This window comes from Cuculus canorus, chromosome 4 (genome assembly GCF_017976375.1).
Source record: "Cuculus canorus isolate bCucCan1 chromosome 4, bCucCan1.pri, whole genome shotgun sequence".
NCBI classification, from domain to species: domain Eukaryota; kingdom Metazoa; phylum Chordata; class Aves; order Cuculiformes; family Cuculidae; genus Cuculus; species Cuculus canorus.
This window is the reverse complement of record NC_071404.1, coordinates 11,034,186-11,054,898: the sequence shown is the minus strand read 5'-3', so window position 1 is coordinate 11,054,898 and position 20,713 is coordinate 11,034,186. Positions and strand designations below refer to the sequence as shown.

The 20,713-nt window shown below is 36.9% G+C and overlaps 1 protein-coding gene across 2 annotated transcripts in view; it reads right to left on the bottom strand.

Moving 5' to 3' along the window:
• Positions 1-4,174: 4,174 nt before the first annotated feature.
• GRK4 (G protein-coupled receptor kinase 4) overlaps positions 4,175-20,713 on the bottom strand; it is a 41,184-nt gene continuing 24,645 nt past the window's right edge. The window contains exons 10-16 of one of the 2 annotated variants that reach the window (XM_054065284.1): positions 14,786-14,823; positions 12,107-12,196; positions 11,359-11,567; positions 10,384-10,521; positions 9,633-9,770; positions 7,861-7,983; positions 4,175-6,390 (exon numbers count right to left, since the gene is read on the bottom strand). In XM_054065284.1, the coding sequence (XP_053921259.1) occupies positions 6,337-6,390; positions 7,861-7,983; positions 9,633-9,770; positions 10,384-10,521; positions 11,359-11,567; positions 12,107-12,196; positions 14,786-14,823 (790 nt within the window). In that variant the 3' untranslated portion in view covers positions 4,175-6,336. Of the gene's footprint in view, positions 6,391-7,860; positions 7,984-9,632; positions 9,771-10,375; positions 10,522-11,358; positions 11,568-12,106; positions 12,197-14,785; positions 14,824-20,713 lie in introns of those variants that run through there. The other variant, XR_008449629.1, reaches the window with a different exon arrangement.

The window sequence follows — 20,713 nt, the reverse complement described above, 5'->3', positions numbered from 1 at the left end:
GAGCATAAGCTCTTATCAAAGATTAATCAAGTCACAACCAAGTCAGCCTCTGCAGACCTGTTTTGAAGCTTTAGAGCAAGACCTGTGCCAGTCCCTGAGGGCTGCTGACTCACGGGCAGGCGTGCCAAGGCGATGCCTGCCCACAAGCACACTCCTCTTTGTTCTCCTGGTCTTTCTGAACTGCATTGGCGGTGAAGCCCTTTGGGTCATTAACCACAAGCCAGGGGGACTGGAAGAGATCTTGGGGATATCAGGTCTTTGGCACCTTACCTTATCACTAAGTTCTCCAAATTCAAATTAACTGACCCATGGTTTTGCATATATCACGTCACTGATCCTGTGCAAACAGCAGCCCCACAAACAGCTGTACTGGCAAAACTGAAGTGATGTAAAATTCATACGGGGCAAGAAACAGCGGGCAGGATTGGAGAACAAGCACTTTTGTAAAGCCATCATCAAACAAAGACAAATAAAGACACCATCTCAATGGAGTAACAGTGAATACTTAAAAGGTTGTATGTAATTTAGCAGATGACAATAAATTCTTCTCAGCCACTAGGAGAATAAGAAGGAACATGCTTTTACATTGTCTATAAAACAGACATCATGAATGTGGGCAGGTCTCTTAAACACAGGCTACCGAGGCATAGGTTACCTCTTGATTCAATGTTTTGAAGAACAGGTTGGAGAAGCACATTCAAGAATATATTTCACTCTGTCCCGGAATCATGCTTAGGCCAGCACTTCTGTATTTCCACAAACAATTCAGTGGGTAATTGGTACCGCTCCAATAATCCCATAGCATGCAGGAGACTGCCGGCCTGTGTAGTTCAACACAGGCACTGCCAATCTGCAATATGCCATAGCACGCTTATATCACTGTTGAAGTAACTTGATTTAAAACTGTTTTGTACATCTTAATTGAGTGCTTGGGCCTTCAATTCCTGTCAGAAACTTAAGAGTGAAATCCATTCCATAAGCAGGGCAAAGCGTTGAAAATACAAACAGCCTACTGTTGAAAAGCATTTTATATAAAAACCCACAAATACAACTAATATCAAGGTATAAATGCTCTCAACAAGAGTGGTTATTTTCCTTTGATGAGAGTATAAAATTTAATGTGCCTGATTAGGCTGATGACAAGCAGAGTTATAGCTACTCATGACCAATCTTGCATTCATATTGACAGTGTTATCATAGTAAATGTGTTAATGAGAAACTGCCCATCCTCATAATTCTGACTTTTCACACACAAATTTATGTAGAAATCAAGATCCAGACCATGAGATAAGGTATCAGCTGAGCAAACATAACAGAGCTAGTGCACTTTTTCCTGGATCTGACAGTACTACATTGCTAAAGAACATACAGTATGGAGTGCACATTTGCTGAGTCAACAAATGATGGATTTTTTTTTCCAATTACTTTTTTTCCTATTATCTAGCCCAGGTACCATGATAGACATGGTAAATAAATCCCATTAGACAGTTATGCATGTGGTTGAGATACGCGGCAGTGCTTTACTTTTATTTCAGGAATAACAATGCTAGAACATTCAGCAAAACAGCTCATACAAGAACAGTTCAGTGGTTTGGAGATAGCGGAACTAACACATTACATTTAACAGTCAGCTTTGCTGTACTGGGAAGGAGTTTGGTGTTTTGGGACACACATGGAACATGAGAAAAGTTATGTACATCTCTTGAGCAAAACTTAAGTTACACCATAAGAACAATTATGAGGTAAAAAAAGGACTGTACATTCAGCAGAAGAGGCATCATCACCACCAAAACCAGCCAGGTAATTCAAATCAAAGTAAATACAAAGTTAGCTTAAAGATGCTTTCTCTTGTTCTTCTTTTTTTTTTTTTTTTTTTTTTTATCTCTGTCTTTTAAGTACTTCCTGTAGAGAAATATTTTCTAAAAATCTATACTATGTTAAAGGAAATGACAAAACATGATAAATATATCCATGTAGGGCTTTGATGAAGGTGACAATTCCAATGTTAAATTAGTGTAATACTAAGCTGTAAACCAAATAAAAATATTACTTTTTGTTGATTTTTTTTTTAGTAACTTGTAAACAACTATTCTGTTTGTACAAATGGCAGTGAGAAATTTCTTACATCATACTGTTCAAAAAATAATGGAAGTGCACTCTAGAAATGGCTTTTTAGTTGTTTTAAATAGCTTCTATCAGTTATTTCTCAAATTAGACAATTTTATGCTGAAATGGATGTAATTGTCTTTCATAATAAAACAATAGATCTGAAAGTTTTTGAAGATTGACTTGGGAAAAAAGCAACTTCTTCTATTAAAGGCTAAAATTTGTCATTAACACTCTCTTTGTCACGAAATACCACAGTTTTTTTTCCTATTTATTATTACACAGTAATTGTTGTTTCAACTGATACTGTTTGTGGTTCTTATAATCCAGAAAGATAACACCATCTTGATAATGAACATTGTACCTCTGAGGGGGTAAAAAAAAAAGGCTGACAATTTTTTTTTTTACAGAAAGAACAACTCTGAGGCAGAAAGATTCTATTCTGTTGGTCACAACATTCAAAAGCATTAAGAAAACCTATGAGATACTGGTACAGTGTTTCACAGTTTGAGTTTTGAGCTAAATACATAGAGTGATGAGGTATGCATAAACAGACGTTAAGACTTTGATACACAAATTCTCGGAAACAAGCCACAGAAAAGGAGGGTTGATCTTATGCAAGTAACTCCACAGAATTCCCTAGATCTTTCTGTATTTTGCACCAGCAGAACAATGCAGTTGGGTTCTTGGTTTGTCTCACTGCCATTAAAGCCTTCTACTGAATGGATCTAGATTCTGAACTCATGGAGGTATAATGAAGTCAGACTGAACAGCAAGAATTTATTGGCTTTTTTTGTTTTAAAGAAAAAAAAAGCCTTCACCGAAATAAAAGGCCACATGAGTACAGCCAACCTGCTGCCTTCCCCCTTCTTCGTCTCAGTTATATCCTACACAAATCAAGAGCAAGGTTCACATTAAGTTGATCACATCACAATTTTGCTTGCAGGTGCTCTCCCCTCTCCTTACTCTTCCTCTGCTCTCAAAATGCATCTCCAAGCTACCAATGCTCCAGTAAAGACATTTAACCAATGTTAGTCATCTCAGATTAAACAGTGTAATATCTTAATCTCCATGTACCACATAAGAGTTACGCTGATCCTTCCAATTTCTTGTCTTCTCTATTCATTAGAGGATTCACACCAGATAACAACCAGTCATTATAACATGGTTAGGAGCACAAGTCTTATGAGGAGTGGCTGATGGAACTGGGAGAAGATGAGTCTGGAGAAGATGAGGCTGAGGGGAGACCTTATCACTCTTTACAACTGCCTGAAAAGACAACATAGCAGGGTGGGTGCTGGTTTCTTCTTCCAAGTAACAAATGTTAGGTTGAGAGGAAATGGCCTTAATTTACATCAGGGGAGGTTTAGATTGGATATTAGGAAAAATTTCTTTACTGAAAGAGTTGTGAAGCATTAGACCAGGCTGCCCAGGGAAGGGGGGAGTCACCATCCCTGGAGGTGTTCAAAAAGCATGTAGGTGTGGCACTTTGGGACATGGTTTGGTAGGCATGGTGGTGTTGGGCAGACAGTTGATCTTCATCTTAGAGGTCCTTCCAACCATAATGATTCTATAATGCTACACTTCTGACCAAAATGGGAGAAATTTAGAGTAGAAAAATGCTATTTTGAGCCCGGGGGAGGGGGGACACCCCACAAAAACCCAACACAATTTAGGTCCTAATCCTGCAAATGTTAAATTACTCAAAACCAATTCAATACCAGTATTATTCAGAAAATCAGAAAAAACTTGTGACATGAAACTAAATAAAGCTTCATAAAAATGAACAAATCCTCCATTTTTTTTTGCATGGTTGGAATTACTTGTCCGAAGAAGCCGATATATAAATAACCACTTTTTTGGAACAATTTCCCTTCTCTTTTCATCTAGCCTTATTCTTCACAGATCACTGGAGAATAAGCGTGAAGACTCAGCACTTCAAACCAGAAGAGTTAATTTTTTTTTTTTTTTTTAAATTTTAAGATCCCTTCCAATAGGGAAAGAAAATTTGAAATTTTGTGGTGGTTTTGGTTTTTTTTCATTAAAGCCAATTCCTGTATTTTCTTAAAAAAAAAACAGATCACTCAGCTAGTCTCTATGGTATTCTTGCTCAAATTTCAAGTTGCTGTAAGTAGGCATTAAACGCAGACTGTCAACCCATACATCCAGTTTTAATACGGTCACCTTTGCCTCAGAACAGCAAACCTGAAGATCTTAAAAAATTAAACCCCTTAATCAGAGAAACACGATCAATTCTCCAACTAGGTCAGTATTTCTAAAACGCTTTTGTTACTTCCCTAGTTCTCCATTCCCATCTTTTCAGAGTTCTTCTGTTACATCACAGAGTCAGGTCAGACCATGCCAGCTCATTGTCTCACACTTAATGGTTCCAGCCAACGCCCTTATTTCAGATATTTCTCTTTCTGTCAAGCCTCCCATCCTTTCTCTATTGCATCAGACTACCTTCCAGTAATTCATTTGAACTCTCACTCTGCCAATTATTCCCTTTGTACTTTCTACAGCAGTCATTTTGCTGTCCTCTGTGCTGTTTTAGACATCAGGAAAATCACACTGAAAACAGGAAAAGGGTCTCATTCCTCATTTCTGTGTCACAGTAGACAAGAGGAACAATTTCAGAAAGACACCAGCTCAGCCCCAGTAGGATTCTGTAACACACTGGTTTTCCAACCATCTTCAAATTCTAATCCATTTAAACATTTGTCACTAAGGACAAAATACTGTGAATTACAACCTGGTGATAGGCTTAAGTATGAAATGTATCTCAGTTTCTCAGAAGCAGCTTAAGTTTCTTTCAGTAAGTCTGTCGAACACAAGCAGAAATCTGTTTGAGGTAGAGGGACCATATGTGGTCTGGTTAGTGCTCTAGAGATTCCATGCTCAGTGGAGACAGTTCTTCTGAATACAGAACATAATATGTAACAGAAGTCATGTGTCTAACTCTAAGAGCATTCCATTTGAGTCCTTAACTCAAATTTTGAAAACAAAAGAGACTTTTGGTGAAATATGTTCCCTAAACTCTCATACACAGATTAACAGCTTTAACAGAAGTTTTACAAAATAAAAAGAAACTCTGGCATACTTTGAGTCCAGCATAATGGAAAACTGACAAGCTTTCAAGCAACTGGGAACTATTTTACTAACGAACATCAGGTAATTGTAACGAAAACTTCAATACCAGCTGCACATCTGCATCAAGCTATCATTAAATGCAGGTTTTAATGTTTCAGTTTTCAAAGGTTATAAGGAAAGGTTATTTACATAATTAAATTTGATCCTTAATCCTACCTGTCCTTCTCTCAGTGGCTCTGGTTGCTGTCAACCCTACAAAACTGTATTACAACATAATAAGCAGAGAAGAGGTTAGTAAGAAGAGCCCGTGCTTTGTTTTTTAACCCATTATAAAACTACAACATCTTACATGGAGCTGTAAACAATTTCATTTACAGAAAACAATTAAAAGGTGTCCCCACAGGTAAAAAGAAAACCTTTCAGTAAAGACAAAGAAGTACTCAAAATATAGTTATAAAGTTTTAGCATAGGTCTACTTGCATGGTTCATGCCAATGAACTGTATGGAGAGGATGTGCAACATGAGTATAAAAAGAGAAGAATGGGCTAATACAGTTACAGGATTAAGCTAAATGTTCAGAATTCTCTAAATATAGAAATACAGAAAGACATTCAACATAGCCAGATAGTAAGGAGTAATCCATAATAGCTGGCTACAGTGCACTGAATTCCTTTTTTCCTTAGTAGTTGTTTGAGAGATCCATTAGGTAATGGCATTGCCATGCTTCCGGCTAACACCGGAACTATGAAATTTATCAGTATAGCAATTTTACTGTTCAGAAAACTGCTAATAAAGATCCTGATGAACAAGAAGCCTTTAACCAGGAGCATACAAAGCTAATTTGCATCAAAGCCATAGATATTATCTCTGTGCTTTAAAATCCTTGTAGTATTTCTAGATTCATCCCACTGGAAAAAAAAATAATCAAGATAAATGAAATGCATACAGAAACACTCACTCGAATGGCACTCATTGCTTTTTGTACAATTAAGCTTTAGTGAAAATATACATCTTAAAACAAATGAAGTACAAATGTACAAAAATCCTTGAACTCAGATAAAAAATATATATAATACACTTTGCTACAGAGATATAAAACATTTATAGTTTGCTCATCCTGTCTGATGAGAGTAAAATGATTTAAAGTCTGGAGGACTCCTGCTCCTCATCACTGCAATCGGATTTAAAGCAGACCTGCAAGAGAAGATAATGAGACAATTCAGCTGCAGAACTGACAATACTGTTGGTTCATGTGTTTTATGGGGCACAGAGAGGCTGGAGTGGTGGGGATGGCTCTTTTCCCAGCACATTTTACTCCATACTAACCAAATGCTTCGGGAATATCAAAGGAAGCCACAACCCAAACCCAAATATCAGGTCATTAAAGTTTTATATAACCTTAATCTTTCCTTCTTTTAACTTCACAGGACAATTAACTGCAGGCTTATTACTTCAAAACCAACTGAAGGCCCTCAAGCCGTCTTAATTTTTTAGAGCTCTTTCTCAAAACATAGAACCATATTTTGGGACAGGATGAACCCTGCTGATTCAGCTCAAAAAGCCGTACAGCTAGACACAAGCTCTAACTTCAGCTCTGCAAGATTACTGGTACACTTAACCTTTCCTTCTACTCCATTACTCTAAGTGGAGGGAAAAGTGAATTGAAAAGGTGAACTAAAAATGACAGTACTATTATACATTCCATTAGCATTGTACCATTTTAGAGAAGTAAATTACCAGCTGATGACAAAAAAAAAAATCATCATGCAATTTTAATACATGGCCCTGTTGTGGCTACTTAATACGCTCCTAGCAATTTTAAAATTCCATTTCTTCTAGAAAGCAAAAGTAATTTCCACAGAAGTGTTCTACACTGGAATACACTCACGCTTCTCAAGATAATTCCACTCTAAGTGCAGGCATACTGAGCAAGCAGAATTGTGTACATCTTCAACAGAAAATCTTTACCCTATTAACAAGCAGAATATGCCACGTGTCTTTAGGCAGTAAATGCTCAATTCATATATGCCTAAATGCTTACTAAAGAGTACAAGTTGTGCATAAGAAAAGGCTGTGCATTATCAGAAGCTATGTAAACACATATTATGTTGTTATTTTGGTAAACTTCTTAAGATATTTTAACATTTGCTTTGTGACACTTCTTCACACTCATTCATTTAAGGGATATTTTACTTTTTTGCTTAACACACTAGAATGATTCATTGGGACCCCAGCCTTCTAAAGGAACGAGTCCTAGGAGTTGCATTGTTCCAACACACTTCTGAGTTCATCAGTCAATTTTATTTAAGATTTTAAAGAGGAGGCCCTCAGTTCTCTTTGAGGTCATCTCTCCAGAAATTTTTATAAAAACTGGAAAAACACATAAGGAGCAAGACCGAAATTAATATCTTCAGCACGGATGGTAACAGTGCACACTACCTCTTCCCCAGGTAACAACTAGAGGAATATAGAAGGCTAAGGGAGGAAAAACTCTTAGAGTTACAAGGCTTGCTACAGTTTCTGAAATGCAGTGCAGGGGTAAAGCTATAATAAACCAGTATTCGTCAAACAATTTGTTTTTCCTATTACAAAATAATATAAGAAACTGAACGGATGCTAAGTTCTTACTCGCATTTTTCTTATAAAGAAAAGAAATAACCTTACCTCTCCACTAAACAGTCTGTGAAAGAAGCCTCTCTTTGGTTTAGGAGACCTCTCTCTCTCCGGTGACACAGTACCATCAGTTTCATATGCATTGATATCTTCAAAGCATCCTGTTTCAATCATCTTTGAAGCACAGGAAATATAAATGAAATAGCCATACAAATCTCTCAAACATGTTTCATGTATCATCTATTTACTTTGCCTGGGTATTCCTAACAACTCACAAATTCTGGATATCAGAAAAAAATTCTTCACAGAAAGAGTCATTGGGCACTGGAACAGGCTGCCCAGGGAGGTGGTCGAGTCACCTTCTCTGGAGGTGTTTAAGGAACGGGTTGATGAAGTGCTGAGGGACATGGTTTAAGGGAGTGTTAGGAATGGTTGGACTCGATGATCCAGTGGGTCCTTTCCAACCTGGTGATTCTACGATTCTATGATTCATCAGCCAAACTAAACTATTTGCAGAGCTCCATGAAGGAAGGCACAAAGTCTACATTAACTCTCCTGTGCATCCAGTGAACGAAAAAACAGGAATGCGAGCACCATCATGCAGATGAGTACTCACATGCTACCATGATTTAGAAAGGCATTTCTCCTGCCAATTATGCAACAAGCAGTAGGGTTTAGAAACAGAAATTTGTTTTCTTTTCATCTATTCTGCCAATTTCTGAGCAGTCTGGTGTAACAAATATAGTATTTCTATATTTTGGACTGGACTTTATTAGTAAACATGACATTGAGTAAGAGAAATCATTTTTCTATGCAGGTAGAACTGCATAGAAACTGCAAGAACTACCTGCATAGTATTAGGCGGAATACTTTTTTACAAAGGGGACAAATGCACTCTTGGGGAAAAAAAGGCTGTGTTGTAACACAACACAGGAAATTTTTCTTTCTCCAACAGCCTAAGGCTCATTCTTTCTTAGTGAAGACTTTCTACATCAAATCACACCTTTTAAATCTCATTTTTAATGAAATGCAAAAAAAAGGCAAAAGGGAAACAAAGGAAATGTACTATTTTCTCTGACTTGTTCAGTAATTCTCCATCTTTTGTGTTCAAGCTTAAAAAAAAAAATTTAAACAATCATACTGGGAAAGAAACTACACTAGTAGAATTCGAGACAATATTAATATCAGAAAGTTATGAACATCTGCTAATAGGGGGACAGCATCCATTACAAAACCTACAGTTTTAAATAATAAAAAAAGATTTTAATTTCCTACCAACAGAAAAATTCTAGTTTTCTACACAGAATACTAGAATACTCATTTCCATGGCAGATGAAAAAGCTTTAAGAGAAAGCCTGACTCAACTGATGTTGAACTGTTAGTTTTGAAACCTTAGAAAAGGTGAATCTGCAGTTCTGTGTGACTAACTGATTTGGATACTCTATTGACATACAGGCACAATAGCCAAACAGATTGCACTGCACCTATTTGCTTTTGAATACTTTGAATAGCATTCTATCCCTTTCCTAGGAACAGCAATACTGAATAACGTGATACAGAAACAAGGAAAATATGGCTGCACTGATGCTAAATACTGTTCTATAGGCTGTACTTATGATGGCAAGATACCATAGATCTTAGTTTTTAGCAAGTTGTTTACGTTCTGGGAAAAAATTCTTTTCTCTGCAGTCTACCAGGAAAGCAGTCTAAAGCAGAAACTATTTTACATCTCACAGAGAAAGTTAATACTAAAATCATATTCCTTATTAAATCTTCTATATTGCCGAAATAAAGGAAATAATCTTTTACGAAATATATAATACCTCATTTTGCCAAGGGATTGAGACACAGCCTGTAACAAACTTGGAATAGAAGTCATCATCTGTAGTATCCAGGTTTACTCCTTTTACTGTTGAGAACTGCTCTATGTCCAGGACATCTTTGCAATATACGGCACGTGGCTGCAGTACAATACAAGATTGCTTCATTAAGGTTTGGGTTTGGTGGGGGTGGGTTTTTGGAGGGGTTTGTGTGTTTTTTCCTAGACAAGCAAAAGGGGAGAGAAATGTCTCCAATTTTATATTTCACATTGCTGATCATCAGGTTACACTGTACTACAAAAAAGAAATGCAAAAACTTAAAAGGCTTTTGTCAGAAGGCACCTGAGCGTGTCTATCCATCCTGCAAGAATCAGAACAGAAACACATAAACCAGGAACAGCATGCAACTTCTCTGGATTTCTTAATGGTCATCATAATTCACTCATCTTCTGTCAGACTCCTTTCAACTCCAGAGTAAATTCAAAGCTATTGTTCACGTGTTCAGCATCTGAGTTATGGAAGCAGACTTCTAAGGACTAAGAAATCAGCTACAAAGCTCCCTAGAGCAATACCATTACTGTAAATTGTTTTGTGATCTCAGATGAAATGCCACAAAACAACTAGCCATCAATAGCATTCTCCTCCAATTTAACTGACTTTAAAGGTTTCTCTGGAGTTCACATGGTGGCTGACATAGAATTATGATAGTTCTTGCCTTTTTAAGATACTAATCAAATCTGTCTCACCTACTTACATCTGGCAAGAACGGAGGTTCTAACATGTTAGCTTCCAGCCTCTTGAAGTTGATATTCTTGAAGATAGGATGTTGCTTTACAGTAGCAGCTCCACCTTCAGTGCAACCCAGTCGTTCCTCTGGATTTTTAGCAAGTAACTGCAAAGATATGGGAAAAAAGGCTGATCCAGTAATATAATCCCACAATGAAAAAAAGAAAATTAAAATCTGTATATGTCTTTCCATAAGTTTGTTTTGTTACTTGGCCTTTTATTAGATCAAATTTATCATGGTATCAAAATGAACTAGAAATCCAAACTACAACGTTCTGGGAGCAAAAAGATTTTCAGTAGACAAAAGACTACTTGAAAGCAGACCATTTGAAGATTATACGCCAAGTCATATGAAAATATTTTAATTGATGCCATGCTAAATAGACTTCATGGGACAGACTTTGCAGTAGACTTTACTTTCCGGAAACACAGACATTTTTTTCCCGTAGGCTTTAAGTAACTTATAATTAAAATCTTAATAAGTAAGCACTTATTCTGAATAAACTAGTAAAGAAAACTTTTGGAACTCTCTTTATAGATGTGCTTCTTACTAAATTTAAGAACATGCAAGATAAAAAAAAAGCTGTTGTTTTGTACAGACTCTTTTAGGCAAGGGAACTAGTATATTACTCTACCATTTCTCCACGTATCAATGTTCAGCATGCTATTGTACTCCATCTATAATTACGTGTGGTCCAAGGAGTACTGGACCTTTTAATGGGTGTGATCAAAAATACATTTATGCATCCTTCCTTTGTCTTGAAAAAAGTTCTCAAAATTTGATAACTGAACAATCCATGGACAATCACAAACTTCCATCTGAATCAAAGAAAGATTTATGAACTCCAGCTGCAGAAAATGTTAGATAGAAGACGTTAAAGTAGTTCATCTCTTAAAAAGGATTAGAAATTTAATTTTCAAACCTCTATGTCTCTTCACCCACCATCCTGCAGATGGATTTTGCCTCCTCTGAGAACTTGTCTGAATATGTTTCCTGGTCTTCCTTTACTCTCCGGTCAATCTCATCCCGTTTGACTCTTTCTTTATGCTTCCTGAATGGAGACTGTCCTTCAATCATTTCATAAATCAAGCATCCGAGACCCCACCAATCCGGGCTGAATGTATATTTCTCATTTTTGAGCACTTCTGGAGCTACAAGAAAAAAAAATAACCCCCCACAACAATTCATTTTAAATTAGCTAATTAAATATGGAAAAACTCTCAGGCATTCTTTTGGCTCTGTGCAGAGACCTTTGTGTAATTCCTCTGTATTTTGAAGAAATGCTAATTTCTACAGTGAGAACTCTTTATATCCAAGAGAAACACTTAAGTTCTTTAATGCTTAAGATCAGTATTGTTTACAGACTACGAATGAAGTCTTTCCAAAGCATGGAAAGAAATGTGCTGTCACAGTAATTCATCTGCTTACCTGTGACCCAAAATATCTTTGAGCATCAGAAAAAAATTAGTTGCTCTCTTAAAGTTCTACCTAAAGCTACAATTTCCAGGGTTAAGTTTTCAAGTCTATGGCTTATAATTGACTACTATCATCTACCACTGCATAACCTTTCTTACCACAAAATGTCTAGTAACTAATCCAAAATAACTATAGTTCTTTGGCCAAGTCATTCATATATTCACAGATGCAAATGTTCTGGTAAAACATAACTAGTAAAGGATACTTTACATACCCATGTAACCAACAGTCCCAACCCGTCCTCGGACTGTTTCTCCTTCTGGAATCTGTACAGCTAATCCAAGATCTGAAATTCTGATATGTCCTGTTGATGTTAAAATAAATGGTACATAGTCAGCAAATAATACAATATCAGCACTTTTAAAACAATAAAAAAAAAAAATCTGAAGCATATCTCATCGAAAAAAGCCACCCCAAACCATCAAAGCACTCATATGGCAATAGCACTAAGGTTGCTTAACTTAACTAGAAAGGAGTGATTTATCGTTATTCAACCCTCCCCTAAATAAGTGAAGGAAGAGAGGCATGGATCTACCTGATTTCCTCATGATCATATAAAACAAACTGCTGTTAAGCACCCCAATTCCTAGCTTTGGCATAGGCTGCTACTCTAGGATGAACAGAAATGATGACTGCTCGTTTCAAATTCTGCATCCACACAGAAGATATTTGTACTTTTCCATTCTGTATTCCGTATTCCCACCGCAAACAATTAGCTTCCTGACTTCCTAACAAAACATCAGAACTTACTCCATTTATTCCCAATATGAGAAATCTGTAGCCTCTAGTGAGACTACAGGTTCTCCTCTAACAAGAAGCACCCCAACAATGCTAACCACAAGTAACTGGAATGGCTATTCCCACTCCTAGTCCAAAAGAAAAGTGCCTAAACCAAAGCCTACTTCAAATTATTTATACTGTAACACGTTCGTTCAATATTAGGATTTCCCCTTCTCACAAATCAGTCAAATGTAGATAACTTCAGGTTCTATTTCACTTGATAAGCCAAACTTCTGAAGTTGACTATCTTTGCAATTATGCATGGCATTTACACTAGTATCTATTAATGTAGAAGTGATCTTGTGGAGGACTACATTTTGTCATGAACAACACTACTCAGATGGGGAAATAATCCAAGGCAGGCAATGGGAATAAGTCCAGACCATGCACAGATGTAGTTTTTTGCTGGACAGACTCAACAGCAAACGATTCAATACAATTCAAGACAAGAAATGTACTGTCATGGTTCTAATTTAAAATTTTCTTAATAATTCTAATTTAAATTATCTTCTAATTTAAATTTTCTTAATAAAAATATAAAGGGAAAGGATAACTACATTTTCAACTCAGTTTTACAACAAAATTTTGCAGCCATCTGTAGTAGGAAGATTCAGAGGGTCAAAACCCAAAATAATATAAAAAACCCACACCTCTTTCTAATACCAAATATAAGGACAGGAACACTGTCATTTACAGGAACATAACAGATTCACAGAATAGTTCAGGCTGGAAGGGACTTCAGAAGGTCTCTAGTACAACTCTCCAAGCAAACAGTCAACCAGCCCTAAGTGTTGAAGGCTTTTTACATTCCTGTCTAGAAAGTGTCCAAGAGCAGACACTGCATCACCTCTTTAGGTAGCCAGCTCCAATGCCCAAGTGTCCTTTGTGCATGTACTCCCTGTCATTCAAAAAGCTCTACAGCATCAGTATTAGTTGAAAGCATTTTCATTTCTTATTTATATGTGATAGATAATCAAGGGGTAGGAAGAGAGAGTGGAGAAAGTCAAGTGCCTCTCTATATACTAGCTGGAAAAAAAAAATGCTCATGAGCAGCAAATGCTATTTTAAATACATTCACATGCTCTTCTATCCCCTGACATCTGATGAACCCATTTTCAAGTGTAGGATCTGAGTTCCTGAAGTGATTTTCTAATTAGTCCCCTCTGCTCTCTGGAACAAGATCAGAGTATCCCTTGCAGAGAGAAAGCATTCGAGTGCAGTCCTGCAAGCCCACATTTTTCCTCAAAGCAGCTGTCAGTTTTTGCAAGACACTGTTGGAGCAAAAAAATTAAAGAATGCATTTGATGTCCAGCAAAGCTTTAACTATTTGAAAGTGACTTCTCCCAAGCATCACCTTCTTAGAAATTTATAAGTCAGAACATGCTGACTTGGAAAAAAAACCCTACTGTGCTAATGACTTCAAAACCAGTTTTTCCTTAACTAAAATACTCAGCGATTACAGGAACAAACTGGTAATATTTTTCCATAGCTTAGAAAAAGGTAATCGCTGCACATAGTTCACAGTGAATTCAAATTATTCTGATAAATTTCATACAAAGTCATTAATGAAAATTAATTTGGCTTTTGAAAAATGAAATACTACGAACAAGTCTTCATATGGTTTGTACTTCATTCCTTCCAGCCACATATGCATCAGAGACCATCAGACCAGTTTTAGTTGAAATATTAAAACAGAGATGCTTCAGATTTCTTTTCTTCTTTATTGCTTAATTAGAGTTTACTAAGTAAAATTCTGGCCTTACATCTAACAAATCACATTTCCATAGTCAAAGAAAAGAGAGAAGAAATCCATACAAAAGTTTTAGCCATCTTAAATCAAGGCAGGGGAATGGGGGGAAGGAGGAGCAAAAGGGGAAAGAGTAGTTATTTTAAGCTGGGAAACTGACCCCTCAAAAATCATCATCATTGTCCCCTAGAAACCCAGTATTTTACCCAACTTTCTAAAAAACAAGGGCAGTTTTTTCTTTACTAATTAAAGTTAGCATTTGTCAGTCAGGTTCCTTTTATTATGAAGAAATCTCTTTGATCTCTGAAACAGTATTAATTAGATTTGTAATTCCCTATTTGAAAATTAATTTTAATATTTACTTACCACAGTCATCAAGGAGTATATTCTCAGGCTTCAAGTCTCTACAAATTAAACAAAATAGAAATGTAAATTATACAAAGGCAAAATTATTAGCCATCATCGAGTGCAACTGAGGCAACATCTGACTCCTTGATTCTTATCAAAGCAGTTTCTCCATTTTCCACCTTTCTACAGAAAAAAGTTGTGAAACTGAGGAGTCATAACAGAAATAGTTTAACCACAGAACTCTTAAAATCCATTTATTCCCACTCTGCAATCCATTTGTATTAACAACAACAATTAATGCTTCCCAGATGAGAAAGTTTCTCCATACAACACTGAGATCAAGATATGAAGAACCACCATTTACAGCCAAATTTATGCTCATAAGCGAAAGACATTTCTCCTGAGAGCATCAGCCATGTAACTCCACAATGGTAAAAGAAATCAGTGCTTGCTGCAGTCTGACGCTGACCTCTTGCTGTATTCCACCATTCCAGGGTGTCAGAATATCAACAAAGAGTAACATTCCCAAGACTAAGCATAGGCTTAATATTGTCCATTCAAATTCCATTGCTTTCATTTGGATATGCAGCTTCTAAAGCTTACTAGAGACTTGTATCTAGTCAGGATTCTTTGCACTCAACTTTCTAAGAGACTCTACTACTTCTCTGCAAACATCAGTTTCTCATGAAACATTTTTTTGGCTACTATATGCTAGCAGGACTCAATAAATAGCAAAAGGGCAGTTAATTCAATGTGGTGGCATCATCTTATACATTTTTACTTTAAGAACAAAAGAAGAAGCTCAATGGGATACTCTGATTTCCCCTATCCCGCAAGGAAAATTTGGAGAATCACTGAAGCTGAATCAAAAGACGTTCAGAGGTTACTTGTAGGATTTATCCTCTAGCAGATTCTGAGAACATATACATAAGACATACTTCTTGATGTATTTCACAATTACATATATAGTATATTATAAAATATATTATGTGTGTGATGCATTCTACCATAAATATCACAAGGCCAGGAACAGACAAGCAAAAATCAGTAACTTGGGTAAAGATGCAGTCATTAATAGAAAATATTATTAAAACCAATATGTACATATATGAGTATATGTACAGTTCTGACAAGAAGAGTTATTTATACACAAGCAGAAAAGACTGAATAATGTGAAAGAAAAAATTTTAGGAAGAATGACTTCAGAAAGTACAGTGAAAACGAGAAAAATACACACACAGTTGCTCACAAAGAAATCTGTTTGCCTTTTCTTTCCAAATATTGATAAATTGTTGCTCTGAACTATGTGTATTCAGGTTAAAGTTTCATTATTTCATGAGATTACTGTATAAAGAAGTCTGCAAGAAACTTTCCTCCGTGGAAAGGACTGTCTAGACTTCTTGACAGTCCCCATAACGTTTACAATATGGTTACAATACCAGATAAACCAGGAGACATCAGAGTAAACAAAACAAAACAAAAAAACCAAATATAAACCCAACTAAACCATTATCAAAGAAAGATAATTCAGGTCAAACTTCAGATATGAACACATCTACTTTAAAGCATATAATATGCGCACAGGTAAGCTCAAGTAAACAAGTTCTAAAGAGTTCCATCTTCAAGGAGGCTGATTAAAGCCTAACCTAAAACTTAATAGTTACCAGCAATATCTACTGCTTAACAGAAGCTAATAATGTTCTGACATGATTTTGGTCCACCAATAGTAAAACCTGTTTCTAGCCAAAACTCCAGCTCTTTAAAGTTACTAGTTTCTAGGTCTAACAGTTTGCAAAGAAGTCAGCTTTTGGAAGCATTCAAGTAGCAATTCTAGCTCTGAGATGCTAGCTTTGGAGTATCAGCCTTCTCCCTTTTCCCTTCCTCCACCACGATGACACAAGTCAAAGTATCAGTTTCTGCTGGAATACTCAGATGCTAGTCTTACACTGGATAACAGGCTACTAGAGCAGAAAACCAGGCTCAGAACAAGAACTCACAATGCAATTCTAGCAACACAGGCAGCAATTTTGCCATAGGATGTAGAGAAAGGCTGGAGGACTTCAAAGCCCACATTAAAAAGAGTTAAATAATATTTATTTATTTATTTTCAAGTGGACAAAACAAGCACTGGTCTATTTTGGCTATAGTTAACTTGAGGAGTAGGGTAACTCCTCCTGGAGAATATAACTCTATCAGGGAGTGCAGTGATAGGATGAGTGGTAATGGTTTTAAGCTGAAAGAGGGGAGACTTCGATCAAACATTAGGAAGAAATTTTTTCCTGTAAGGGTGGTGAGGTACTGGAACAGGTTGCCCAGAGAAGTTGTGGCTGCCTCATCTCTGGAAGTGTTCAAGGCCGAACTGGATGAGGCTTTGAGCAATCTGGTACAGTGGGAGGTGTCCCTGTCTATGGCAGGGGGTTGGAACTGGATGATCTTTAAGGTCCCTTCCCATCCAACCTATTCTATGATTCTATGAGAACCGCAATTAAGACTCTTTTGGAAAGTAGTTCATCACTCTGTCTTATGCAGATCCTGACTTTGCTCCAAGTATTATCTGACTTTTCATGTAGCAGATGGATGAATAGCTCCACAACTGCCTGTTTGCTTATTTTTCTAATGTCAGCAACATATGGCAAGTTACAAAGTTCAATAACATCCCACTGAACAAGCAAACTGGCTCCACTGCTATTTCAGGGCAGTGCCCACTAACAAAACGACACAAAAGACTCCAGAGTCCAACAGACAGCACTAACACCATTGCCTGAAATTCAGTCATAACTGGCATAAAAAGACATGAAACACATAATAAAAATGGGTGTTAGGGAGGTAAGTTAGTCCTAATTTTTCCACTTTATGAGGCATTTTGCTACTGACTGCAACACATGTCAAATATAATAAATTCATACTAAATTTTAAGATGACTGACTTATATTAAAACTGCCATTCTAGAACTGAACAAACTGATGAGATGAACTATTTTACTGCTATCCACTGACACACTAAATGTACTATCTTCAGAAGTTCTGTATTTCCCTTCTCCCACTGCCTCTCCAGTACACTTTACTGTGAATTGATAGATAGCCACAAAAACACATTCTCAGGAACATATTTTATAGTGGTATGTAACAGAATTAAAGGCCGCTTTAGCAGTTTAAGCTCTTCGTCCAAAAAGAGTTTAAACCGCTTCCTTTGAATTTGGAAAACAGATGCAGTAATAGATCTTGAGATATGGCAACAAGAAGACTTAGCTCCTATTTCAGTGGTCCTACTGGTGTTAAATGCTTTTAAAATGAGAGCAAAATAAGAAAAACGTTCCTTCTGTATTTTCTTGCCCTGGAGAACCATAATTTGGAAAAATCAATCATTGAATCACTGAAAGTGTGTTTCATTTTATTCTCCCTCTGCCAACAACAGGAAGACTGGAGGTTGCCAGTGTAACTTTTTTGGTGCAAATCAAGTAACTATGACAGATTTTCCAAAGCTTTGTGTTTCTATAATCATTTACAATCACTGTATTGCTGCTTAAATGCATTTCCATAAAGAGGCGATAGAGAATTTTGATCATCTAACTTATCACTGTAGTTGGTGACACTCTGAAGACTTCCATGACCACCTGTTTTGGCTTCCTGTCTTTAGAACTGTACAATTTACAACTATGCTCCTAAATGCCCGACACAAAAAGAAATAAGTATTGGAAAAACAAAGTCAAGACCATCAGGAAAAAAAATTACCACTAGCAAAAGAGAAGAAACAAGACTGTTTTACAAGAAGTTAGGCATTCAATAGTAAAAGGTGCCGGGCAGAAACTTCAGAGAGCATAAAATTATCCAAACAATTTCTTGTTTGAGTATTCAAGCACAGTTGAGCTAACAGGGTGTAATTAAGAGTCTCCTTTCCTCTGTTTACATACTGGGCAGGAACTGCCTTAGTATGTCTTATACTGCATTGTTTAAATAACGTCTTCAGTTATTATGATTAAATTTAATCCTTTCTTTTTCCTCCGAGCACACAAATTATTGAGTTACTAACACATGTACAGCTCTCGGTCCTTCATTTTGTCATGAACACAGGATTAAAAATAATTTCCATTCTTCGAATTAAGACACAATTTTACTTAGAGTTGGTTGTGAAATTACTTTTTTCCTTGCTCATAACTTTAAGGCCATGTAAATCCTTACGAATTGGAAACAGATTATGTAATAGCAGAAAACAGGGCAGAGACCAAGACCATCCCAAAAGAAACCACAACCACTCCAAGACCTGGAATTATGGACAGAGAACACTGGGATATAACATATGTGTTTCAAGGTCTTCTTTTAGGCAAAAAGGTAACAAGTTTAAATACAAGGGCTATGGGGTTTTTGTTGTTTTTTGTTTAGTTGGAGATATTGCTATTGTTTTGCATTTTAAACAATTTTTTTTTGTTTTGTTTTCTCTCGGGCAGTGTGAAATGACTCATTTGTAAGTTATCAAACCATTTATAGTATCACAGTACAGTTAGGGTTGGAAGGAACCTTAAAGATCATCTAGTTCCAACCCATGGCAGGGACATCCCACTAGATGAGGCTGCCCAACGCCCATCCAACCTCACCTTGAACACCTCCAGGGATGACACAGCCACAACCTCCCTGGGCAACCTGTGCCAGTGTCTCACCACTCTCATAGTGAAGAAATTCTTCCTAATGTCTACCCTAAATCTGCCTCTCTCCAGATTATACCCATTCCCCCTCATCCTATCCCCACAAGCCTTTATGAATACCCCCTCTCCAGCTTGCCTGTAGGCCCCCTTCAGGTACTGGAAGGTCGCTCTAAGATGTCCTCTGAGCCCTCTCTTCTTCAGGCTGAACAAGCCCAACTCTCTCAGCCTGTCCTTGTAGGGAAGGTGCTCCAGCTCTCTGATCATCTTTGTAGCCTTCTCTGTACCCATTCCAAAAGCTCCATATCCTTCTTATGTTGAGGATTCCAGAACTAGACACACTATTCCAGATGAGAAAAGATTCACAAGAGAGGAATAGAGGGGCAGAATCGCTTCCCTCGACCTGCTGGCCACGATTCTTTTGATGCAGCCCAGAATATGGTTGGCCTTCTGGGCTGCGAACACACATTGCCAGCTCACATCGAGCTTCTCATCAACCATTCATCCTTGCCTCCCTCCTACATGCCTGCCAATACACACTGCACAATGTTACAAGATTTGCCAAATTCTTTGGGGAACCACACAAAACAACCAGCTTTAGTCTGATTTACTCTGTGGTTTTGCCACTCTCTGCTATGTGTATGTTAGTCTTCTGTATCAGGGATGGAAGGGATTAAGATCCATTATATTAGATTTATGCAGAGTTATAGTTTAAAACAAGTGGTATTTGGTGTTACATGCCAGAAAGACAAAGAAAGCACTCTTGGCCCACCACTAAGTTTGTTTCACTTGTTCTAGAATATTAATGCATGCCAGGGGTTAAATTATGTATGTACAGAGACAAAAAAGAGCAGCAAGACCATTCAATCTCAATTACAATGCATAAGGCTTCTGACAGCTTCATTAACTCAAAAGCAATAAAGTGTTATGGGAGGAACCTGAAATAAAAACAAAAGAAAAAAGGGCAATATGGATTATAACTGGCTTATTACCCCCTTGGTCTTAACAAACGATGCAGCAGGGGTCTTCCTATAGCCTTCTTTGAACTTCTGCTTTAAAGTCGGTAGGAATAAGATCCCATATTCCTAAAACTTACTTATCTGAATTACTAGTGAGTTTGCTTTGCGAATTATAATTTACTTTCATCTTACAAACAAATCTCGATTCAAATTTATGTTTCAGAACATAGCAAGTATCTAGACTTAAAAGCAAGAAGACAAATAAGATCAAAGACTTAAAAGCAAGAAGACAAATAATTCTGAAGGAGATGCCACAAAAAGGACAACTAAACAATTTGTTTTGCTTCTTTT